This window comes from Cibotium barometz, chromosome 41 (genome assembly GCF_041138505.1).
Source record: "Cibotium barometz isolate CiBa-2024 chromosome 41, ASM4113850v1, whole genome shotgun sequence".
Lineage (NCBI taxonomy): Eukaryota > Viridiplantae > Streptophyta > Polypodiopsida > Cyatheales > Cibotiaceae > Cibotium > Cibotium barometz.
The window spans coordinates 37,136,507-37,158,768 of NC_141086.1; the positions used below are offsets into that span (position 1 = coordinate 37,136,507).

Here is a 22,262-nt window from a genome sequence, read left to right on the forward strand (position 1 = left end):
TTCGCTTGTTTTTTTTTAAGTTGGCCAGGGGCCTACACCAGTCGGCCAGCTTCTCCTGCCCCCAACTCCCTATATATAGGTGCTCCACATTCTCTTCCAGGCATCTGACAATTTCGCAAGGACCCCCAAGGCTTGTATACGTGCCCCAGGCAGCCCACAAGCAAGAAAATGCAAAGAAAAAATGTCCTGAAGCCAGCTACCAGCAGGAATTGCAAATCGATGCACGTAGGGTGCTCTCAAGGAAAACACAGGTATCCCAGTGCTGTTCAGCAGTGCTGAAGGAGGCGACCAGGTCAGCCCTCTTCCCAGGGATACTGCACAAGTTGTTTGGTCAGTAGCTGGGGCTGGTTTACAGTGCACAGATCAGTCCATGTACATTTAGCATTAAAGACAATACATCTTTAGTGTGGGGTCATTCAGAGGGTTATTTGGGACCCAATCTGGTGTATTCTCTTTGTTTCTCTCATTCACTCTCTCATATGTGCAAATCTGAAATTTAAATGCTGAATTCTTCTCCAAGCTTCCTTATGTAACAAGAAGCTGGCGGTAGTTGGGGTGCTATCTATCTTGCAACAAAATGCAGTGGCCCAGCCTGGGCGAGTACAGAAAGAAGAAAACGCCAAGAGGCTTTGGCTGAACCGTGGTGTCTTGCTGCTAGTACCACTCCCAATGAAGTCAGGCAAGGGGGCTGTTCTCCCCAAGTCACAAGCACCACAACGGGTCACTGCAAACTCAAGAGGGGAGGGATCAGTGTGCCATTGGAGATGGTGAAAAACGAACTTACCTCACTCAATGGGAAAAGGAAGGATAATCCTTCGACAGAGACAAACTGGGTTGTAACCATCTTAGTCGCTCACTACAAAAACTAGAGGGGTGGAGTTCTTAAGAATGCGGAAGATGGGTAAGGGGATGTCATGTTGGGAGGAGGAGGCAACCCAAACTGGACTGGGAGGCGAGGCTATGAGAGTGCACCAGTCAAGAGGAATGGTTGAATCAACACCACCTGAGCAGCCTGCTAGCCTTTCTTGCTTTATGTGTGTGTGGGGGTCCGTTTGAGGGGGGGGGGGGGGGGGGGGGTTCAAACAAGGGGCCAGAAGCCTATCATATGGGTTAGGCCCGAGCTGAGACAGCTCCAAGATATGTGAGATGGAGCTCCAATGATGTGACCTGTGGGAAGGCAGTTGAGCTTGTTCCACATCAAGGGCTGGTGAAGATGCTCCTCAGCACATGGGGGTGTGGCCATTAGAAGCAAGTAGTGCAAAGAGTGTTTCAGGCGTGGAAGGGGCTGGTTGAAAACTTGTGCTCAAAATAGGTACTGAATTTGCAGATAGGGGTGGAGGAGAAGATGCATTTGGTGCCAGTAAGTAAAGGGACACAACAGGAGTGGGTGTTGGTAAGAATGTAGTCAACAAGGAAATTTTTCCATGGTTTTGACTGTGGCTTGAGGTCGCGGGCAATAAGCTTGCCTAACTAGGCTTTGCTCTGAATGGCCAGATTAATAATGCTCAGCCTCCCTTTGTGGAGGCGATGACTCTCTAGGTCAGCTTGGCCCGGGCTTCTGGATCGTCACTACCAGCCCACAAGAAGTTGCGGGTGAGATGTTGTTCTTGCCCATGCACAATTGCGTGAATGTCCACCATGAAGCGAAGCACCACGTGATATCCAAGTAGCTTATTGACCTGTGGTACCCACGTAACTTATTGACCTGTGGTACCTCTAGGGATCCCGTGGAGGACATTACCTTGTTGCCAAAAGGGAGCGGGGGAGGGTTTCACTCTAAAATGCACACCTGGCTCATCGAGCCATGGTGCCTCTATGTATCCCATGCAGGACGTTAACTTGTTGCCGAGATGGAGTGGAGAAGGGTTCCACTCTAAACCAAATGACTTGTGTGCGTTGATGCGTGTTCGAGAGGCGAGGCAAAATATCTTACTCACCATGGGGAAGCATTGAGGATACCCTACCGAACTAGACAGGTAAGCCATCCACAAACTCCGCATCCAAGAGTTCCTCCAGGGTGCACACAGGGAGACTCAGTCCCTCAAAGTCCTGTGTCTTGTGAGTGTAGAAAACTGCTCATGGCCTCAGCAACCTATGAAGAGCAAGGGGGTAAGTGGGCAGCCATGGTGTGCACTGAGCGGGAGATGGGGAAGCGCTCCCCTCTTGCCCCATGAATGAGGACGTGTTATGGGCCAAAGAGTATAGAGCTGAGACCCCCAACAAATCTAGGATGCCAAAAAACCTATATGTGGCATGGCGCCCTCCAAGAAGCCCCGATCAAATCTATGTTAGGCTTTCTCAAAGTCGAGGAGAAAAAACCGAAAGTCCATGCAGACATGGATCTTGTTGGTTTTCTTCTTGGGGGAGATGACCATAGGTGAAAGCCATTTGGAGTGTTCCACCGGGGAGATGATGTGGGCTTCCTCCATCTTTTCCAGCTCCACTTTGATGGCCTCTGCATACTTGGGGTTGAGCTTGTAGGCCCGTCCACGAATTGGTCGCTTTGAGATTTCTGGGTCACTATGAGTGCCTCCGCTCTTGAACCCTTGGGTCATTCAATGGTGTTGCCGTTGGATGTATAGAGCCCACATTACGCTCAAACATGAGACGTGCAATTTCTAGTTGGGAGGCTAGCTCCTAGAATTCCAACAAGGTGGTTGGTGGCGGCCGACTCTCCTGAATCTTCTCTTGAGTGGTCGGGCGGGGGGAGGGGGGGGGGTGGGGAAGCGAAAGGCTTCCCCGAAGGAAGCCTAAGCGATCACCCTTTCACCGGGTGACAATTTAGCTTCACCGGAGCTCTGGCGTCTTGTGCAAATCCGATGGTAAGGTAAGGTCTTGTTAGGCCGGATAATTTATTTGTGATCGGGGTAAGGCCTGTGTCACCCATTGACGCACCATGAAGTCGCCAGGGTGAGTCAGTTGGCAGGCCACCAGCACTGTGGTCCGTGTCATGAGTTCTGACACTCTCCCTTGGTAGCGGTTGCAGCTTCCCTAGCTGTTGGAGAAGGCGGTCCTCATAGTTACCAAGACGGAAGATGCAGTGTACGGTGTTCTTCTGGGTGGCCTAGTCTGCAAAGTGATGAGTTGGAAATTGACTGAACCACTTGTCTGCAGAACCTTCCAGAGGGGACAAAAAGAGTACCAAGAAGGCGTCCTCCTGCTCAAGACCTCAGCTCTTGCACATAGAGATGAACCGTTGGATGTGGTCATCCACATCTTTAGTGGTGGATCCTATGAAGGTGGGGAGCTTGACATTCACTCGGCCCAACACCGTGGAAAGGGGTTCTGCACCAGCAGGGTTGGATGAGCCTCTAGCATTGTTACCAAAGGTGGGATTACTAAGGTTGGCTACCATAGGGAAGGGTGGAAGGGGTGCTTAAGTGGTATGTAATCGAACCTCTTCTGACTATAACAGCGTGCTGAGAGAGGACTCTTGGCTGGGCTGGCCAGCATACAGAGGATATAGAGATAAGAGGTGAGCTAACATGACTCCAAGTTTCAAGAGTCCCACTGGGCATGCCAAATTTTAGTGTATCTGGATTCTGTAGTAGTAGGGTGGTTTCCCGGCACACTAAAGCGGTGGTTCTCCTCTGGAAAGAATGTACGGACTCCGGAGTGCTCAATGCTCACGGCGCAGCACACACATGAATAGACAGATTAGGATGGCGCATAACACAATGACAAGATTGACAAGAATGACAAGAATGACAAGAATACTGGAAGAACACTTGCATTACTCCAAGTTACTGCTACATGCTCTTCACTGTACCGTGTGCACCCAGCAGTGGTCACAGTGATTAGGACGACACGCAGGCTGAAATAGACAAGTGACTACAACACTCGATGTCTAGACTCAAATCAAACAGGTGGGAAGGTTAAGGACAGGACGTAATATGAAGGACGAAGCATGAAGGATGTCCTCAAGGATGAGCTGAGGGCCCATTTAAATGATTCTTGCAAGATGTGGTGGCGTCGGTAGCATCGGTGGCATCTCCTATCTCTGATGGATGCCATCGGAGGGAAAGCCCTTCGGTGGAATCTTCTATCTCTGGTAGATGCCCTGAGTGCGGTGCCTTCAATGCCAGTGTGTGTGCACCTCTCATGTATCTGTTGGTGGTGCACTTCCGTTTCCGGATAGTCCAGTGAATGCTCCAGGATGGTTCCTCTAGTGTTGGGGTGATCCACTGTAGTGGTGTGGAGGTGTGACACCGATCCGCTATGGCGGTGTGATGATGATCCACTATGGCAGTGTGGCAGTGATCCAGTGAACACCCTGAGATGATCCAACTAAAACAGTCCGCCAAATAAGTCCACTTGGCCTCAAGTGCTCGAGGTGGCCTCAAATGCCCAAGGTGGACATGGATGTACGCCACCAAACAAGTCTACTTGGGGCTGGCCACAAACATCCTCGCCAAGCTGCGAAAAAGAAACAGTGGACACCTCGTATCGCCGCCTTGAAGGCCTCAAGCTCTGTCCATGCAGGTGACGATGTCTGGGCAATGGCATCTGTAATCTGGAGGTCACCCAAAAGGTGCGAGAACCTGGTGACCTGATTGTGGAGGGTGCAGTCCCTGGAAGTGCTGCTCCACTCCTGTTCAGGGGCAACACTCACCAGGAATGGAGAAAACCGCCGCTCCTACATCCTACACCAACATTGAGAGGGACCTTTGCATCCACATATAAGGGCTGGAGTCGAGTGGCAGTGCAAAAGATGGTTTTGGGGGCCTGTGGGGGTGGGAAGAGGGAGGGGGGGGGGGGGTGTTGTTGTAAGGGGTTCTCCAACTCTCAATATAGATTATACGTTGTATGTCTGGTGCATCCCTTCTATAGGTGACTTAGATTTTGCTTCCTTTTGCAAATTCAAGGAAATGGACAAGGGAGAAAAAACAGTGAAAGACATGAAAGTTCTGTTTGTTGATGTAATGAGCATGTTCGCATTTGATTTTTGTTGTGTTATTTTGGATGTTATGATTTTTAATTGCATGCTTCACTGAGCCTTTGAATAGGTCCAATTGGGAACTTTGTTTTAGCTCGATGTAAATTATATGTGTTTTCTTTGTTTCTTTTCAATGGAATAAAAAAGGTGCTTCTGCACAGTCAAAGAAAAGGGCAAAAAATAGATGAAGTCATGAGAGTTTTGTTTGTTAATGAGATGAGCATATGCACAGTTAATTTTTGGTGTGCTATTTTGGATATGATATATCATATTCAATTTCATGCTTCACCATGCCTTTGATTAGGTCCAATTGGAAACTCTGCTTTAGCATCTGTCTGATGGTTGATTTTGCCAAGTAGTTGAAACTGTGCACTGTAACCTTGAATTGACGTTTGAAGGTACTCGGACAACTTTGTGAAACTATTGTGGAGCCTTTGAGGGATCAGGTTGTCATGGGGCTTTTCCAGGCATCTCTGGTAGGCAGATTCAGATAGCTGTCATCTCCATGCCTTTGCGAAGAAACAAAAATGTTGATGTATTTCACCTGGCAACACTCTTGGATCAGAACATTGAACTTTTTATCTAGTGTGAAAGTAGGCCTCAATAGGGTCCCACCTGCTTGTTTGTTCTTGTTTTGCAAGGATGGTCTTTTGCGAGTCTTGCTGGATGGTGGCTCATCTCGATGTTTCTCGCAAAGTGATGGGGAGCTGCTCATAGAAGATCTGAATATCCTGAAGGTATCGTTTTGTTACTCCTATTTTGTTTTCGAAAGGGCACTTTTCTTGTCTCTCCACAGTTATCATTTCAGCATTTTGCTGATTCTCAGATGCTTCACTATGTAAGATAACAGTGTGATGCAATTCCTGCAGAACTTCTTTATTGCAGATGGTGATGGACTACCAAAGGCATTGGTGGACAATGCTGCAGCTCCTGTCCAGCAAGTGATTGATTTGTACATAGTTGAGGTAGGCTCTTTTAAAAGGTTTTTGGATACAACTTGAAATTCTTACAAAAGGTAAATAAAAGGTTTTTACAGTGTTCTGATGGCTGCACTCTGGAGCTTCTCTTACAGCTGAGTACTAGCGCCTGTGCGCGCCACCCCCTCTCACGTCCTTTCTCCTTGCAGCCCTCTCTTCACCTCCCTCCTGCTTACCCCTTCCCTGCCTCCTGCCCTCCCTCCTGCTGCCCTACTCCTTGCATCCCACCTTCCCCCACCTTCTGCCCTCTTGCCTACCTGCTTCCCTGCCTCCCGCCATCCACCTCTTGCCTGCTGCCACTCGCTCTTCCCACCCCCCTGCCCTCCACTGCCTGCCCTTCCACCCTTCCCTCGCCTTCAGCTTTCCGCCTTCCTTCTCCCCTACCCTCTTCAGAGGATGGAAATATTTATTGTGTTCAAGTTTGCCTTCCCATTCTTATTGCCATTATGGCATCCGCCCAAGCCAATCCTTCTTCACCCCCATCGGCTGGGCGAACTGTCAATTTCTCCCAAGACGAGCTCCAGGTCCTCTAGTGCGATATTGCACAGGAAACACATTAAACCCTCATTGACCGGATTTATTGCTCTCATCCTGCCTGCTCTCAAGTATGGGATTGGCTTCTGGCAGCTCTCCCCACTGAGCTGACTGAGCGTTTCCAGGATACTTCTCTACTCGGTAGAAGCTTCTTCTAAGTAGACTTTGAATCCCGGGAAGCCACATCCCACGCTTTAGCCTGCAGCTCTCTTCCCCTTTTCCAGAAAGAAATCTCTCTCCTCAAATACTGCACAGATTTTGATCGAGTGGCAAGAGGGCCAGCGACTTGCCCCAGGCCTGCAAGTTGCTGAGGCTCTTAGTGGCTGCTTTCAATCAGGTTCTAGAGGTACCTGCCCTCCCAGGACTAGCCTCAAGGCTCATTTGCATCAGCAGCAGTCACTTGCTAGCGCTGATGGGGTGCACAGAGTATTGTCATCAACTGTGATCCATCCGTTTCATAACCGGATGGTTCTTATTTCAGACAGAAGATGGGGATTGCCGGGAAACTGGATGGTTGTGTCGACAGTAGGGCCAGAAGCAGGAGGCACACTAGGAGAAAGGGTAGACGTGCACAGCAGATACCTTCATCTTTCTGCCCTGCCTCTGGCTCCTCCAGCACCGGAGCAGAAATTAGATGACAGCCAATGCAATCTTTCTGGCAAGCTTTTATTTGGTCACACTTTTTGGTCTGGGGCTGCAGGCTTCAAGGTGGTGCATGCATTTCAGTTTCCAGTCCATCTTGCCTTGCAGTATTGGTCATGGTGTTGTGGCGCACAGTGGATTATCATCCTACTTGACAATATGCATGTTGGTATCCTCAATATTTATGCGATATTCCAATTTGACGACCAAAATAATTTTTGAATGAATGGATAAGAATAAATATTATTTCGAAATAGACTATGTGGATTTCCAAATGCTGTATTTGAGTTGACGAAAACCATAGCGTCTGTTAAAAGAGGAAACTCAGGTTTCACGCGTAGAGAAAGAGTGAATAGAGAGGCTTTCTTGTGAGAATAATTCCTGTTGCAGGTTTAGAAAGCTCTAAGGCCTTGATGGATTTGTTTTTTTTTTTTATTAAAAAAAATCACCAGATGATTTAATATTATAAAGCTTCTACATTATAAAAGTAAACCCTGAATAAACCCTTTTATAAAAGTTCACTCAAGGTGAAACCTTTGAATGGTTGAATCAAACATTTGACTGGATTAAAAAACGAAGGTGGAAACTCTTGTTGTAAAGAGAGGAAACTTAATTTTGCCAAGTAATAACTTGCAGGTTTCTGAGGCTAGATTTGTATTTTAAGCCTTATTGGAAAAAACAATAATAAACCAAATGTTTGGCTTAAAACTAGGGACCAAAAATTCAACTACGCGTAAAAACATGTGGCTACTGTCATTTATCTGGACACTAATCTACATATTAGAGACCTAATGCAGTGGGGTTGGGGGCCTTGGGATTAGGGATTAGTAGGTAGATACTTGGCTAGGGCTCTTGGATTAATATAATAGGCTTAATGGTTTTATCCTCTTGAAATCCTAGAGGACAAAACCTTTCACGAAGGTGTACTTTCATGGCATCCCATAACTGATTCTAGTTCCAGTGGTTAGATTGACAATAGTGCTTTCAACTAATTCAGCATTTCTTACAATTTTTAGAGACGAGCAAGGGTGAACTTGCTTCTTTCATTGTATCCATGAAAAGTTTAAATACTGATCATAGTGCCACATCTAAAGGCACTCTGGATTAATATATAGCAGGTTAATTATTTATGGCATAGTCATCACTATATAAGTGAGAGCTTGGGTTATTATGAGACATAGTTGTGCACTGAGGGTGTGGCTTGGACCCGGAGAGTAGACACTCTCATGCCGTGCACATGGCGAGTACGTACTTGGCATCTCGAAGGTCTTCGGATAAGCTTCGGTGGTATGGGACACTGAAGTTAGGCATGGGCCTATGGGATTATGCAAGAGCCCTATCCTTGGCTCGGGGGAGATTGGTGGATGCCGGTCGTGGTTGGGAGGTGAGCTAGACTACTACCTCATGATTTGGTTTCATACTAATCGTGTTTTCAGCTGTGTTTAGGGAAGATTTTGGGAAGGACTTTACAGTTGGTGTTAGAGCAACCCTAACCTAGAGGCTAAAGAGGTATGCATGCCTAGGTGTAGATGTGGGGATTTCCAAGTATCTTTTTTTTTTTCTGTAATAGATGATATATTACCAAAATTGCTTTACAAATGGCCACATGGCCGCCATGTGATGTACTAGCTTTCCCTTACTAATTACTCTGAACCATAGATGTAGCTCGGAGTACCCTCATCCAATATATAGCCGTGTCAGTCTCCACCAAATGAGTTGATCGCAAGGAAGAGACTTGCCAATAATAGTAGCCCTTTTATACGACCTATGTGAGCTGTAATACCAACTTTTGCATCAAATATGAAGGCATTCCTAGTTAACCAGATATGCCACAAATCTATCCACTTGAAAAAATGAAAGAAAACTGAATGTTGTGGGTTATTTGGCCCATTCGGAATCTTGCCAAAAATCCAATCTTTAGCCTTTACGGGCCTATTTGTCAATGGAGTCCAAATGCGACAAAGGAAATCCAACACCTTCTTTGCCACCGGACATGTAATGAAAAGATGCAGACATGTTTCCAAGCATGTAGTACAATACACACAATTACCAGAAGCAATCCGTCGCTTTCGCAACTAGTCCCCCAATGGTAGGCCTCCAACTCACATGCACCATAGGAACACCTTCCCTTGATGCGGAATCTTAGATCACCAGCCCTGTAAGATTACTTCCTTCCACTAGGCCCTACTCTTCTTGATGCTCCATACCCTATTAGCCTTCTCAGTGATCCAGCGCTTATCTTGCACCATCATATGGTACACTTGACTTGTTGTACATTGAACAATGTCCTGAGGCTTTCTAAATGCCCAATCTAACCAAGGTTGCTGATCCTCCAACTGAGGAATGCCACCAAACGGTGTAAGTGCTACCCTCACCTTCTCCTAGTACATATCCACGTGGAACCCGAAATATTGACGGATTTTCTGAAAAGACAATAAGCGGTCTCTACGTGCAACAAAGCATCCAGAATTCTCACTATTTCCAGGTGTCTCTCTCATCCTCTCTCCTTCTCTATAACTAATTGTTGTGTTGAAGTTTGTACAAGGATGTGTTGGTCAAGGATCGTGTATTGCTGTGTGTGAGAGAGATGGAGAAAAACAATGTTTTTTTGGTGTGTTTGGTCTTAGAGAAAGTACTCGGCAGGGGGCCTGAGTGGGGGAAGCCACCATATAGCAAGGGTTGTGGCTGAGGACAGAGATGGCTGGGCAGGCTGAGGCAATGCTGACCAGCCATGGGGCAGCCAATCATGGCTACCCTAGGTGGGCTGCCTGTGTGGCATAGCCTGGCCAGCAGACAAGGCCACCACCAGGGCAGTAGCCACCTTTACACGAAAGGTGCAACCCAATAGCCAAGGGAACAACCAGTTCTGTGTGCAGCCAGCAAGTGCTGCGTGGAAGCAAGCCACAACAGGGCTGTATGTGCAGTAAAGCCTATTACTGCATGCACAGGAAAAAGCAGGAGTACAGGCGAAGAGAACAAACCACTAGTAAAAGCTTCAATTGTTTTTTGAAGGTAGAAAAGTGGATGTTTTTCACTATAAATGTTCAATGGGTTTTTTTTTTTAATAAAACAAGGGCGAAAGCTGCAAGCCAAGTTACAGCACATGAGATTTTAGAAAAATAAAAATAAAAGAATGAGAGGCCTAAACGTTAAGTAACAAAAGAAAAGGGGGGTGGGGGTGGGGAGGAAGGGAGCTTGCTCATTAGTTCTCCACATTAGAAGCGTTAATATCCTTTGTCAGCAGGGCTAATAGAACTCGGCTAGCTTCCAAGAGTGGGATTTTGCAGCACTTTCTCTACACTCGACAAGATTTTCTTTTGAGCAGAAACTGATCAACTTGGGTTTATCATGGCTGATACTGTGTGGAAAAGTTGCTTTTAATGGGGGTGGGAACACGGTAACATTTTGGCATTATTTCAGCAATTTTCTAATTGTTTTTAGCTTGCAGCTGCTAGGCCATAACAAGTTTTTGGTCAAGACTAATTTCAAGCATTCGGCTTTTTGAAATGTGTAATTGACCCAACTCAAGGGATGATTACGAACTCTTGGAGCCTCTTGTTATATGATGGATGTCATATCAGATACTTGCACTCAAACCCTGGTGAGTGGGAGTGGAGGGATGCTCTTAACCCCCATGAAAAGCATGCCCTTCTTCAGTAACCATTTACTCTGTGCGGAACGCCAAACACTTGCTTTGGGAAAAATCCAGAGAGTCCCTACTTCTAGACCACATTGGGAGGCTTATGTGATCACCCTTTACATTCAGGGAGCTTTTTGGCAGAGGTTGTGGCACTCGTACAAGGAAACAAAGATAGCCTTGCCAGCAACTAGTGGAGATCGGTCATGGGTGCTAGCCCAACTTGTTCGAGATGTGGAGGAGCTTCAGAGATCTACCATTGCTTATGAGGCATAGAGGATTTGGACTGCAATAGCACAGCTTTTTGGAAGGATGAGGGATGCCTACAATTATTTTGGTGCTATTTTTTGGTCGACACAGTCGGGCCTGCAAATCAAGTTTGACGGTAATGACAGAGATATTATCATATGGGTTACCCCGGGAGTGGGTCGGCGGTGTCGTCTTCAGGACATGCCAAGGTCAAGCTACGTACCTCCAGCACAGAAATTGGACACTGCATAGAAATCATTGCTAGCATAATAGCCTGGCACATCTAGAAGACTAGATGCACTGAGGCCATGGAGGACACTTTGGTTTATGATACACAATGCATTTGTAGGATCTGGTGTGATTTTATGCGCACTCTCATGGCCATGCAGGTCAGGATTCAGGGATATTCGAGAGCTGCAGAGAGAAAACGTGGCCAATTCATGAGAGAATGGGATCATGGCATTTTTTTCACTCTCTCATATGGGGCCTTGCTGGTAGCACAAGGCACCCGATTGGTTGAGATTTCTCCGTCGCTTGGTTTGCAATCTCTCTTCTTGTAAAAGTTTCTCATACTTAATAGAAGTCTCTTTTTTGAGAAAAACAAGTGTAATAAATACAATTTAAGAGTAGGCCACTAGTTTATTCCCTACCAAGAGCCCCATCAACATTGCCATTGTGCGAAGGCTCAACAGGTATGGCAAAGCATTCTCCGCATTTTCACGTGCATGGTCCCTTCCCGCGTTGTTACTTAAGGCACAATTGCTTGGGCCACTAAGGTTGAGGTCAGCATGGTGTGGGCCTTGCCTTGAAGGTCTCTCATCTCCATTGAAGAAGGTGATGTGGTGGGATGTGCGTGAGGTGGATGTGGGAGGAGAGGTTGGTGGGGTATGTGGTATTATGAGTGTGCATATGAGTGATAGATGTGTGGGTGTGTGATGGGGATGGGTAAGCATTGTTCCTTGATTCTACGCGAAGCCTCCTCAAAATTTCCGCTAAGGAAGAGTTGGTATAAGTTTCCGTGGTGTTTACGACAATGTGCTCGTTTCTTGCAGCGAGCAAGGTACTAGTAATCTGTTCAACTTCACGCTTCTGGATTTGACTGGTGGCTAACTTCCGCAAAAGCCGTGCATATGTGACACAACACTCGTCCTCATACCAACAATTTTGCCTATGTGGGCTTTGGCGGTAGACTGGAAAAAGTCGATGGTGGATTTGTGGATAATTGTCATGAGCTGTGAGGTGAGGGTGGTAAGGGGTGTAGATGGATCTACATCCAAAGTCTCAAGAGACGATGGTAGAGCTAATTTGCATGGTTTATGATCACAATCATGGGTGAAATGGATCCGGGTGTTGTATGAGATGGGGTAGGTGGTGTGTTGATGAGGGTGAAGGCGAGGTAACTATAGTCAACACCAAGCAAGCATGGTGGCATGGTAGAGTAAGGTACCAAACGAGGCTAGTTTTGGCGATCCCATAAGATAATTGACTGTGCTAGAGCCTCCCTTTTACGAAAAACTAGTAAGTCCTCCTCATGCAGGTCATTGTGCCATTCCATTATAGATAGCAAGACTGTGGCATGAGCCAAGCTATAAGATGCATCTCCCGTAGAAAGTGATGTCTCCATGGTCCTGTGAGATCCGTTGTAGCCCTGTGCCATCATGGTCTATCACCTGCAACCTGATAGAGTCCTTAAAATCGTACTTCTGTATCTTGTCACTCTTGTTGGAAGGTCATGGCCTGGCTGTCTACATACCACATGCATAGTGTCAGGGATAATGAGATCATACATAAATAATAGAAGACTAGGGTCATTATCATTCCTCCTCCACCAATTTTCGTGGCTTGAAAGGGAATAGAGTGGTCGAGGTTAAGCTTGTAGTGGCGTGAACATTACTGGGATGGGTGATGTAACTCGTGGCGGGTGCCCGGGGGACTAGGGCCTTTTACACACTTGTTGATACCATCAATGCATGTTAAAACACTTAAACATGGCCACAGCCTTAACACATATCCATCATCACTTTGCATAAAACATAAAGCTAGACAAAACATCCACAAATGCTGAAAATGGAGCTTGCACGTGTGACACCACATAGAGACCGGAATGGGCCGACCCCTCCCTTGGAGTATTTTATTACCCAAGGAGAATAATATCATGTACAAGCTTTGAGGGCCTTACTCTCCCCACGGGAGATGCCGGATTATCCATATACAAATGCCATAACACAACCCAACACGAGGCAACCAAGCCGGAACATAGGCTGTAGAAATGCCGAGCCAATAATATAATCCATATACCTCTGTGTGGGTACTGATTCCTCCCCAAAAACCACGGGTCTTCATGCAATAGAGCTGGTACAGCAAGTACAGCAAGTACAACTCTCCATTCAGCCGGTACAGTAATATAATCCATATACCTCTGTGTGGGTACTGATTCCTCCCCAAAAACCACGGGTCGACCCCTCCCTTGGAGTATTTTATTACCCAAGGAGAATAATATCATGTACAAGGTTTGAGGGCCTTACTCTCCCCACGGGAGATGCCGGATTATCCATATACAAATGCCATAACACAACCCAACATGAGGCAACCAAGCCGGAACATAGGCTGTAGAAATGCCGAGCCAATAATAAATCCATATACCTCTGTGTGGGTACTAATTCCTCCCCAAAAACCACGGGTCTTCATGCAATAGAGCTGGTATAGCAAGTACAGCAAGTACAACTCTCGATTCAGCCGGTACAGTAGGTACAATGGTTGGTACTGTCGGTACAGTGGCTGGTACAGCCGGTACAGTGGCTGGTACAGCAGGTACAACGAGTACAAATGCTGGTACAGTATGTACAGTGACTAGTACAGTAGGTACAGTGGTTGGTACAGTCGATACGGTGGCTGGTACATTAGGTACAGCAAGTACAAATGTTGGTACAAGAAGTACAATGGCTAGAAATCATAATAAATGATTGAATACCATTGCCTTCAGTATTTCTTCGTGATGGAAGCCTCCAAAACAGTCCCCAAGAGCCGGTATTCTTCATGGGCAGCCTTCAAGAGAGAGAGAAAGAGAGTAGCCATCATTAGGGCAGCCTTCAACGGTGGTAGAGGCTAGTGTGCAGCAAGAGAGCCTCCATTAATGAAGAGAGAGGGTTCCAATTTATAGATTTGGGCCTCCCATGAGCTAAAATGGCAAGAGAAGGCTACGATGACAAGTGGAGAGCCACACAATAGCTGAAATGACAAGTGTGAGGCCACTTGTCTCACTTTGATCCACTTTCTAACAAATGTCAGGCCACTTGTCTCACTTTGATCCACTTTCTAACAAATGTCAGGCCACTTGTCTCACTTTGGTCCACCTCCTAGCCACATGTCCCAATCTAAGAGATGGGTCCTTCCATAAACTTTATCTCTAAAAATATCCCAACTGGTAGACATTCTGTCATAGGCACTTTGCCAACTCTTGGTATCTGCTCAATTCCACATGTAATGACGCGAACAGAATTTCCATCGGAGTCGGGCAAAAAATAGCAACTCTCCTAAATTTTAGGAGTGTGGTCCTTTGTATTCTAGGATAATTCCCCATTCCCAAAGCTTGTACTTTCCAAATATTTAAACATCCTGGAGTCCACCAGACCCCTTTCAGACTGGTGACATCCTCCCCAGCTTCTTAAAAGCTGTCTGCAACTTTAAGCTTCAAGCCATATATGCAAGATATAATCATGTCCCATCGATTGGGTGAGACGAGACAGTCTCAAAAATCCAATATAACTGAAGAATCCATGTCCCAAAGAAATGGGTGAGACTAAGTCTCCATAATACCAATATCAAAATCATGTCCCAAGATAAATGGGCGAGACAAAAACAGTCCCATAAGTCCAGATATCATAATCTTGTCCCAAGTAAATGGACGAGACAAATCAGTCCCATAAGTCCAGATATCATAATTCATGTCCCAAGTAAATGGGCGAGACAAAATAAGTCTCCTGCCAACAAGACATCGGTCCACATGACCGTTGGCATAGACATAAGTCCCATCATGTCCACTTTACCACTTGCACTCCGTGTTGGTACTCTGACCACACACCTTGGATGAGAGGTGGGCTCAAGTAACAAGATAAAACAATCACTCCAGGCATAGATAACCTAGTGTTCCATAAGCATTTCTGCTACACATAGTTTATAGGCATTTCGGCCACCAATAGTTTGTAGGCATTTCGGCCACCAACTCACACTACCCTCTCAAGTGCCCATGTTCCCTTCCGTCTGCTCTCTATTGTTCCACCCACACATGGTAGAAACAATCTTCAAGAGAGCACGTAGGACAAGAGAACACTACACAGGGTATGTTGTGCTTGTCACTACCCTTTGAAGTGTCCATGTTCCCTTCCATCTGCTTTCTATTGTTCCACCCTCACATGGTAGAAACAATCTTCAAGAGAGCACGTAGGACAAGAGAACACTACACAGGGTATGTGAATCATGAGTTTCATAAGTCCAATGCATCCCAAATAAAGGGAGCCAAAAGGAATAATCCATCCCAGTAAAAGGGAGTCGTAAACATAATCCATAAACCTGAGGATGGATCCAAATCCCTAGAAAAGAAATCGAAGAATCCATAGACCTGTATACCATAATCCTTGTATACCATAACTCTTACCACATACTCTGTGCTAACCACACACCTTGGAGTAGAGGTGGACTTTATCCATAAAAGCATCATATCCATGAGATATTCAAAGATTTCTTCTCTATAAACTCGGACAGATTCGTCCATAGAAATTGCTTGTGAAGCCCAATATCTATATGAATCTCGTCCAAGAAAGAAATCTCCATAGATATAATCCATCCCAATAAAGGGAGCCATAAACAATGTTTCCCTAAAATCATCTCAAGGCAAACAACAACACCTTTCTCCTTGCATAGCTATACAAGGGTTAGTGAACATCAAAAACACTTCATAGTAAATAGCAAAAGCACCAACTTTGCAAACTCAAAGTATACTTGGCTGTTCTTTGCCAGGTTGATCATGAAGCCAAAAGAAATATCTCCTCACCATATCCTTAAGATATCCCGAGATGTATCTCCATATAGCTTGCCTGTAAGCTTGATAATATAATCCACAATATCCATATGGAAAGAGTGCTAAACATGTGCACATAAAGCCAACTCCATACTTCCAAGATAAATTTTGTGAATTCATAAATCCTTAGATCAACAAGCTATCTACTGCTCATGCTCTTGCTTCATAAACTATGAAGTGGTTGGCCATGCTTAACAGCAATGATGGTAAGTGTGGTCCCCACTTGAGATCTTTTTTCTTTTATTGATAGAAGGAAGCCTCCGCTCGTGGCGGGTGCCCGGGGGACTAGGGCCTTTTACACACTTGTTGATACCATCAATGCATGTTAAAACACTTAAACATGGCCACAGCCTTAACATCCATCATCACTTTGCAAAAAACATAAAGCTGGACAAAACATCCACAAATGCTGAAAATGGAGCTTGCACGTGTGACACCGCATAGAGGCCGGAATGGGCCGACCCCTCCCTTGGAGTATTTTATTATCCAAGGAGAATAATATCATGTACAAGCTTTGAGGGCCTTACTCTCCCCACGGGAGATGCCGGATTATCCATATACAAATGCCATAACACAACCCAACACGAGGCAACCAAGCCGGAACATAGGCTGTAGAAATGCCGAGCCAATAATATAATCCATATACCTCCATGTGGGTATTGATTCTTCCCCAAAAACCATGGGTCTTCATGGTACAATGGTTAGTACAGCCGGTACAGTGGCTGGTACAGTCGGTACGGTGGCTGGTACAACATGTACAGTAGGTACAAATGCTGGTACAGCATGTATAGTGATTAGTACAGGAGGTACAGTGGTTGGTACAGTCGGTACAGTGGTTGGTACAGTCGGTACGGTGGCTGGTATAAATGCTGGTATAACAAGTACAATGGCTAGAAATCATAATAAATGATTGAATATCCTTGCCTTAAGTATTTCTTCACGATGGAAGCCTCCAAAACAGCCCCCAACAGCCGGTATTCTTCATGGGCAGCCTTCAAGAGAGAGAAAGAGAGTAGCCATCATTAGGGCAGCCGTCAACGGTGGTAGAGGCTAGTGTGCAGCAAGAGAGCCTCCATTAATGAAGAGAGAGGACTCCAATTTATAGATTTGGGCCTCCCATGAGCTAAAATGGCAAGAGAAGGCTACGATGACAAGTGGAGAGCCACACAATAGCTGAAGTGACAAGTGTGAGGCCACTTGTCTCACTTTGATCCACTTTCTAAAAAATGTCAGGCCACTTGTCTCACTTTGGTCCACCTCCTAGCCACATGTCCCAATCTAAGAGATGGGTCCTTCCATAAACTTTATCTCTAAAAATATCCCAACTGGTAGACATTCTGTCATAGGCACTTTGCCAACTCTTGGTATCTGCTCAATTCCAGATGTAATGACGCGAACAGAATTTCCATTGGAGTCGGGCAAAATATAGCAACTCTCGTAAATTTTAGGAGTGTGGTCCTTTGTATTCTAGGATAATTCCCCATTCCCAAAGCTTGTACTTTCCAAATATTTAAACATCCTGGAGTCCACCAGACCCCTTTCAGACTGGGAAATGTCCAGACTGGTGACAGGTGACCTCCCGGAAAGTGGCCCCAAATTTCCAACATGTTATCAGAGCCAGAGAGGGCATGTTGGGATGTTGTTAGCAGAGCTCATCAACTTGCCGATTCCTCTAAGTGGAGCTGAACGAAGGGCGAATGCATGTATGATCACTAGCGCCTAGGCGGACATATGCTGGAATAGGCGGGTGACACCTCTGTGAGAGCAGGCAGACCTCTGAGCCAAGTGTCGTTAGAGCCTCTGGGTACCCTACATCCTAGCCATCGAGGGAGAGTGTTGGAAGGTCATGACCTGGCTGTCTATATACCACATGCATAGTGCCAGGGATAATGAGATCATATGTAAATAATAGAAGACTAGGGCCATTATCATCCCTCCACCAATTTTCCTGGCTTGGAAGGGAATAGAGTGGTCCAGGTTAAGCGCATAGTGGCGTGAACACTACTAGGATGGGTGATCTCCCAGGAAGTGGCCCCCAATTTTGAAGATGGTATTAAAGCCAAAGAGGGCATGTTGGGGTGTTATTAGTAGAGCTGATCAACTTGCCGATTTCTCTAAGTGGAGCTGAACGAAGGACGAATGCGTTTATGATCACTAGCAAGCGGGCATATTCTGGAATAGGCGGGTGACATCTCTGTGAGACCTCTGAGCCAAGTGTCGTTAGAGCCTCTGGGTGCCGTACATCCTGGCCATCGAGGTGTTGGAAGGTCATGGCGTGGCTATCTACATACCACATGCATAGTGCCGGGGATAATGAGATCATACGTAAATAATATAAGACTAGGGCCATTATCATCCTTCCACCAATTTTCGTGGCTTGGAAGGGAATAGAGCGGTGGAGGTTAAGCGTAGTGGTGTGAACACTAGTGGGATGGGTGACCTCTCAGGAAGTGGTCCCCAATTTTCAGCAACTCTTGGATCCAAGACGAAATTATTGAATATCATAGGAGATCACACGGGATGAAATATCATCATCATGGTGGAGTGTGTAGAAGAGAGAGAGAGAGAGATGCTTTCAGCTTTGATTCACAATTAGGGGTGAAAGGTCATGTCCAGCGTGTTCGTGGTCTACTGCTTTGGCAAGTTTCTTCTTTGATCGATGCACATGTTATGACCAATGCGCAAGTTGACTCCTGGTTAGATGCTCTTCGTACAGTGGGCATGCCTCATGTGGCCTTTAAGTGTGTAGTCTGACAGCCTCTATGTACATGTTTGTATAGATGGTCATGCGACCTTTGCTTTGTATTACATTTTCGTAATTTAATCAACCAACCGTTACGAAAAAAAAAAGAGAGAGAATGAGTAGAGATTATGTATGAGAGAGATTGCCTAACTTGAATGGTACTCATAATGTGTGAATGAAGGACCCAAGTACATGCTTTTATAGGCACCAAGGCCTTATCTTTTGACCCTAAATAAGAGGGTGTGCAAACCTAGTGTGTTCACACCACTAAGGACACTTGAGTAGACTCTAGGTTAACTCTGAAATACACAACAAACCCCCCTTCGGAGTGATGGTGGAGTTGCATGCATAACCTTCAGTAGTCCTATACTCCAACACAAGCAAAGACCAAACATGGATCCTGCTTCCAACGCAGAGGCTAGTAATCATGGCTTAGAGGCTAGTGAGCATGGCTCAAAAGGCTCAGAGGCTCAATAAGCATGGCTCAAAGGCTTAACAAGCATGGTCTTTGTGAAAGACTCGAAGGTCAAGTCCTGCCTCAGGAGACAAAGACAGTCTACATCAGCATACTAATCCCCCTTCCCCCCCTCATGCAGGGGCAAAAAGGGAATGATGGAGAGGAGCCTTGTATAGAAACAAGGGGTTACAAAATCTAAAAGGATCCAAAATATATAACTAAGATTTCGAGGGACAACCTGGGCAGAGAAGCCAAGACTCAAACATGAAAAAACTAGAGATCGAGGAAGATTCCCCCCTCCATGCCAATGAGGATCTTTTTTCAGTGTTGTTTTCAAGATTATGGCAAGTGTGGGACGAGTACTTGCAAGGAGTAGATGCATTGTGACTCGTGAGGGTGCTTGTAGTACTGATGATTGAAATCCTTTTTGGCACGATGGTGGCCAGGGTAGAGGACCCGAGGGAAGAAAAGGTTCTTCCATGATACTTTATATCAAAAAGCTAATGATATGAGCATTGAACGGTGAAAAATCAGTAACTACGGGAGGATCTTGGACCTAAGGCCAGGCGGAGAACAAAAAATAAGGGGAGGCTCTGCAGTTTGTTTGCTGAGTGGGTAGTGCCTATTTTCCCCACTGCCTATCTGCAAAGAGAAGGATGGATGTAAACCAGTGTGTAAGCTAATAACGGGGAGCCCACAGTCAATACTGGTAGATATCTCTCATCTATGTAAAGGCCAAACAGTGTTGGGATGGGAGGACTGATCCCACCTATAGGCCTCCTGGTGGTCTGACTTTCCCTGTAAGCAGATGACACCCCATATCATCTCTGAAAGTAGGTTCAACACTTGGAACGCTTTGCAGAAATCCATAAACCAGCAGTAAACATGCTGTCTGTGTGACCGGCCTTCTCAGTGATATCAGCAAGAGGAAGGCTCAGTGTGGAGATGTGTGCGCACATGAGCGTTGGAGAGAAGAAAAAGGGGGGTATGTGCTAGCGGGTATGTTTCAGCTCTATTCCTGCCGAAGTGAGTCTGATTGCCTTCGGTTGTGTTCTTAGCACCGAAGGCAATCAGAAGGAAGTTTGTGAACATGGTGTAATGAATGGCTTCACTGTATATGTATGTCCGGATTCTAGCCTTGGTTTTTGTCTTTCTTCCCACGTTCTTTTGTGATGCAAGGTCTATATTTTTGGCGTTCTCATCAAAATGTGACGGTACTTTCCCATCTTCACTGCTGCTGCTAACAATAAGGTCCTTTTTTTAAAACAGACTTGGATAGTAATCGAGAACTTCAAGCATGCAAATGATCAAAATTTTGGTACTAGTGCGCCACAAAAAGTTGGGGGGAGAATCCCATCAGACGCCGACATGCTTTTGCATGTCCTTTGCCACCGGCCTGATCCAGAAGCATCAAAGTTTCTCAAGAAGCAGTATAAACTACCATAAGCCTGCGCTGTCAGAGTGGGAACAGGGGTTGTAGAACGCCCCTGTTCACAACGATACCAGGATGATATCCATCAGCCATCCATTGAAGCGCACCATCCTCAAACAAACCTTGATGTACTCTTTAGTGTCTGTGACAAAGACGCTGTAATGCTCTACACACTCCGATACTGAATTCAACAAAGAACAATTTGTGATGGGGTTCTCTCTTGTATCATGATGTTTTTGAGTATTCATGCACGGATTGCAGAAAATACATCCTAAACACTCATGAATTGAAAAGATTGAGTTCAGTTGAAAAAATCTGTCACTCGTTTATACCAAAGTACTTGCTTTTTAGTCATGGCTGCTTAGAGGTGTGTGGTCCTTATTGGGCTATTTGTTGAAACCCCTTCAAAATGAACGTATTAGAGGGGCTAGCAAGAGAGATGCAAGTGGCTACTGCAACTATGCTAAACCTTACCATGGGACAACTCCTCTTAACCCCAGCCCCCCCCCCTCCCCCGCCCCCTCCCCGCTACTTGTGAGCCTTGGGGGACGGTAAACAACTAATTTGCTTCTTTTGATTCTTGTTTTTTAAAGTAAAGTTAATCTTGTTGATGAACAAGTTTTTTTCTTTCTTTATTCTCTCTAAGATATAGAGATAAATATTAAAAATATTATATCTTCATTATCTGTTTTTGTACAATATCATATCAAAAAATATAGTGCCACAATGGGAATTGGTGGGTTTTTGCTTCTAGTCAAGTTCAGAGTCAAAAAGGACAAGTCTCTCTCTCTCTCTCTCTCTCATACACATATTTTTGGTATGTGATGAATATACATGATTATTGAATTATTAAGAGGGGCAATAATAGGTTTCTTGGTAACTTCTTACTTTTCTATGCAAAACCCCCGAGACGAATTAGAAATGGCAATGAGTCTTTTCATAAGTGTAGAATATCTATTTCGTTATGGAAAAAGAAGGCTTATCATTAGATAGGGAAATGAGAGGAAGACATTACATTTATTGTAATAGAATATCTCCCCCCCTTTTTTTGCAACCCAATCATGGTGACATCATACCCTCTATTGCTTTTGAATATTACAATTGGTTTTTTGAATATTACAATTGGTTTTTTGAAGTAAACAAACTATGAATTAATTTCAATTATTAGTCTTGAAAAGTATCTAGTTACAGCAACCACCATGCCCACACTTGTACTGTTCCATTTTCACAGGGCCATGACATACCCCCCTCTTGAAAAATGGCAAGCGTCCTCGATTGCATTCTGGTGATGCATCAAAATATCCAAAGTGAAATATACAATATGGCAAGATCAGCGTCCCGATCTCTCTAAGCCATACACATGTATCAATATTCACTGCAAACCAATGGCATAGTAATAGTCCAAGTTGTATACCACTGTGAACCATACATATCCACAAAAATCTCATGTGACTAGTACACATATATCATAGAAGTCCCATAAACAGATGTACTGTCAGCCTCAGTACCTTCGGGTGAGATAAAAACTGCACCAAGCGACTTCTAGATGTCATCTGAGCCTGTCTGTATCAAGGGAGT

General features: G+C 45.3%; 1 protein-coding gene across 2 annotated transcripts in view; it reads left to right on the forward strand.

Annotated features, from left to right (window-relative positions):
• Window positions 1-21,302, forward strand: part of LOC147614926 (protein unc-13 homolog) — a 207,599-nt gene extending 186,297 nt beyond the window's left edge. The window contains exons 23-26 of one of the 2 annotated variants that reach the window (XM_086780241.1): window positions 5,335-5,412; window positions 5,578-5,673; window positions 5,806-5,901; window positions 20,522-21,302. In XM_086780241.1, coding sequence (XP_086636367.1) covers window positions 5,335-5,412; window positions 5,578-5,673; window positions 5,806-5,901; window positions 20,522-20,698 — 447 coding nt within the window. In that variant the 3' untranslated portion in view covers window positions 20,699-21,302. The remainder of the gene's footprint in view (window positions 1-5,334; window positions 5,413-5,577; window positions 5,674-5,805; window positions 5,902-20,521) is intronic. The other variant, XM_086780242.1, reaches the window with a different exon arrangement.
• The last annotated feature ends 960 nt before the right edge of the window (window positions 21,303-22,262 follow it).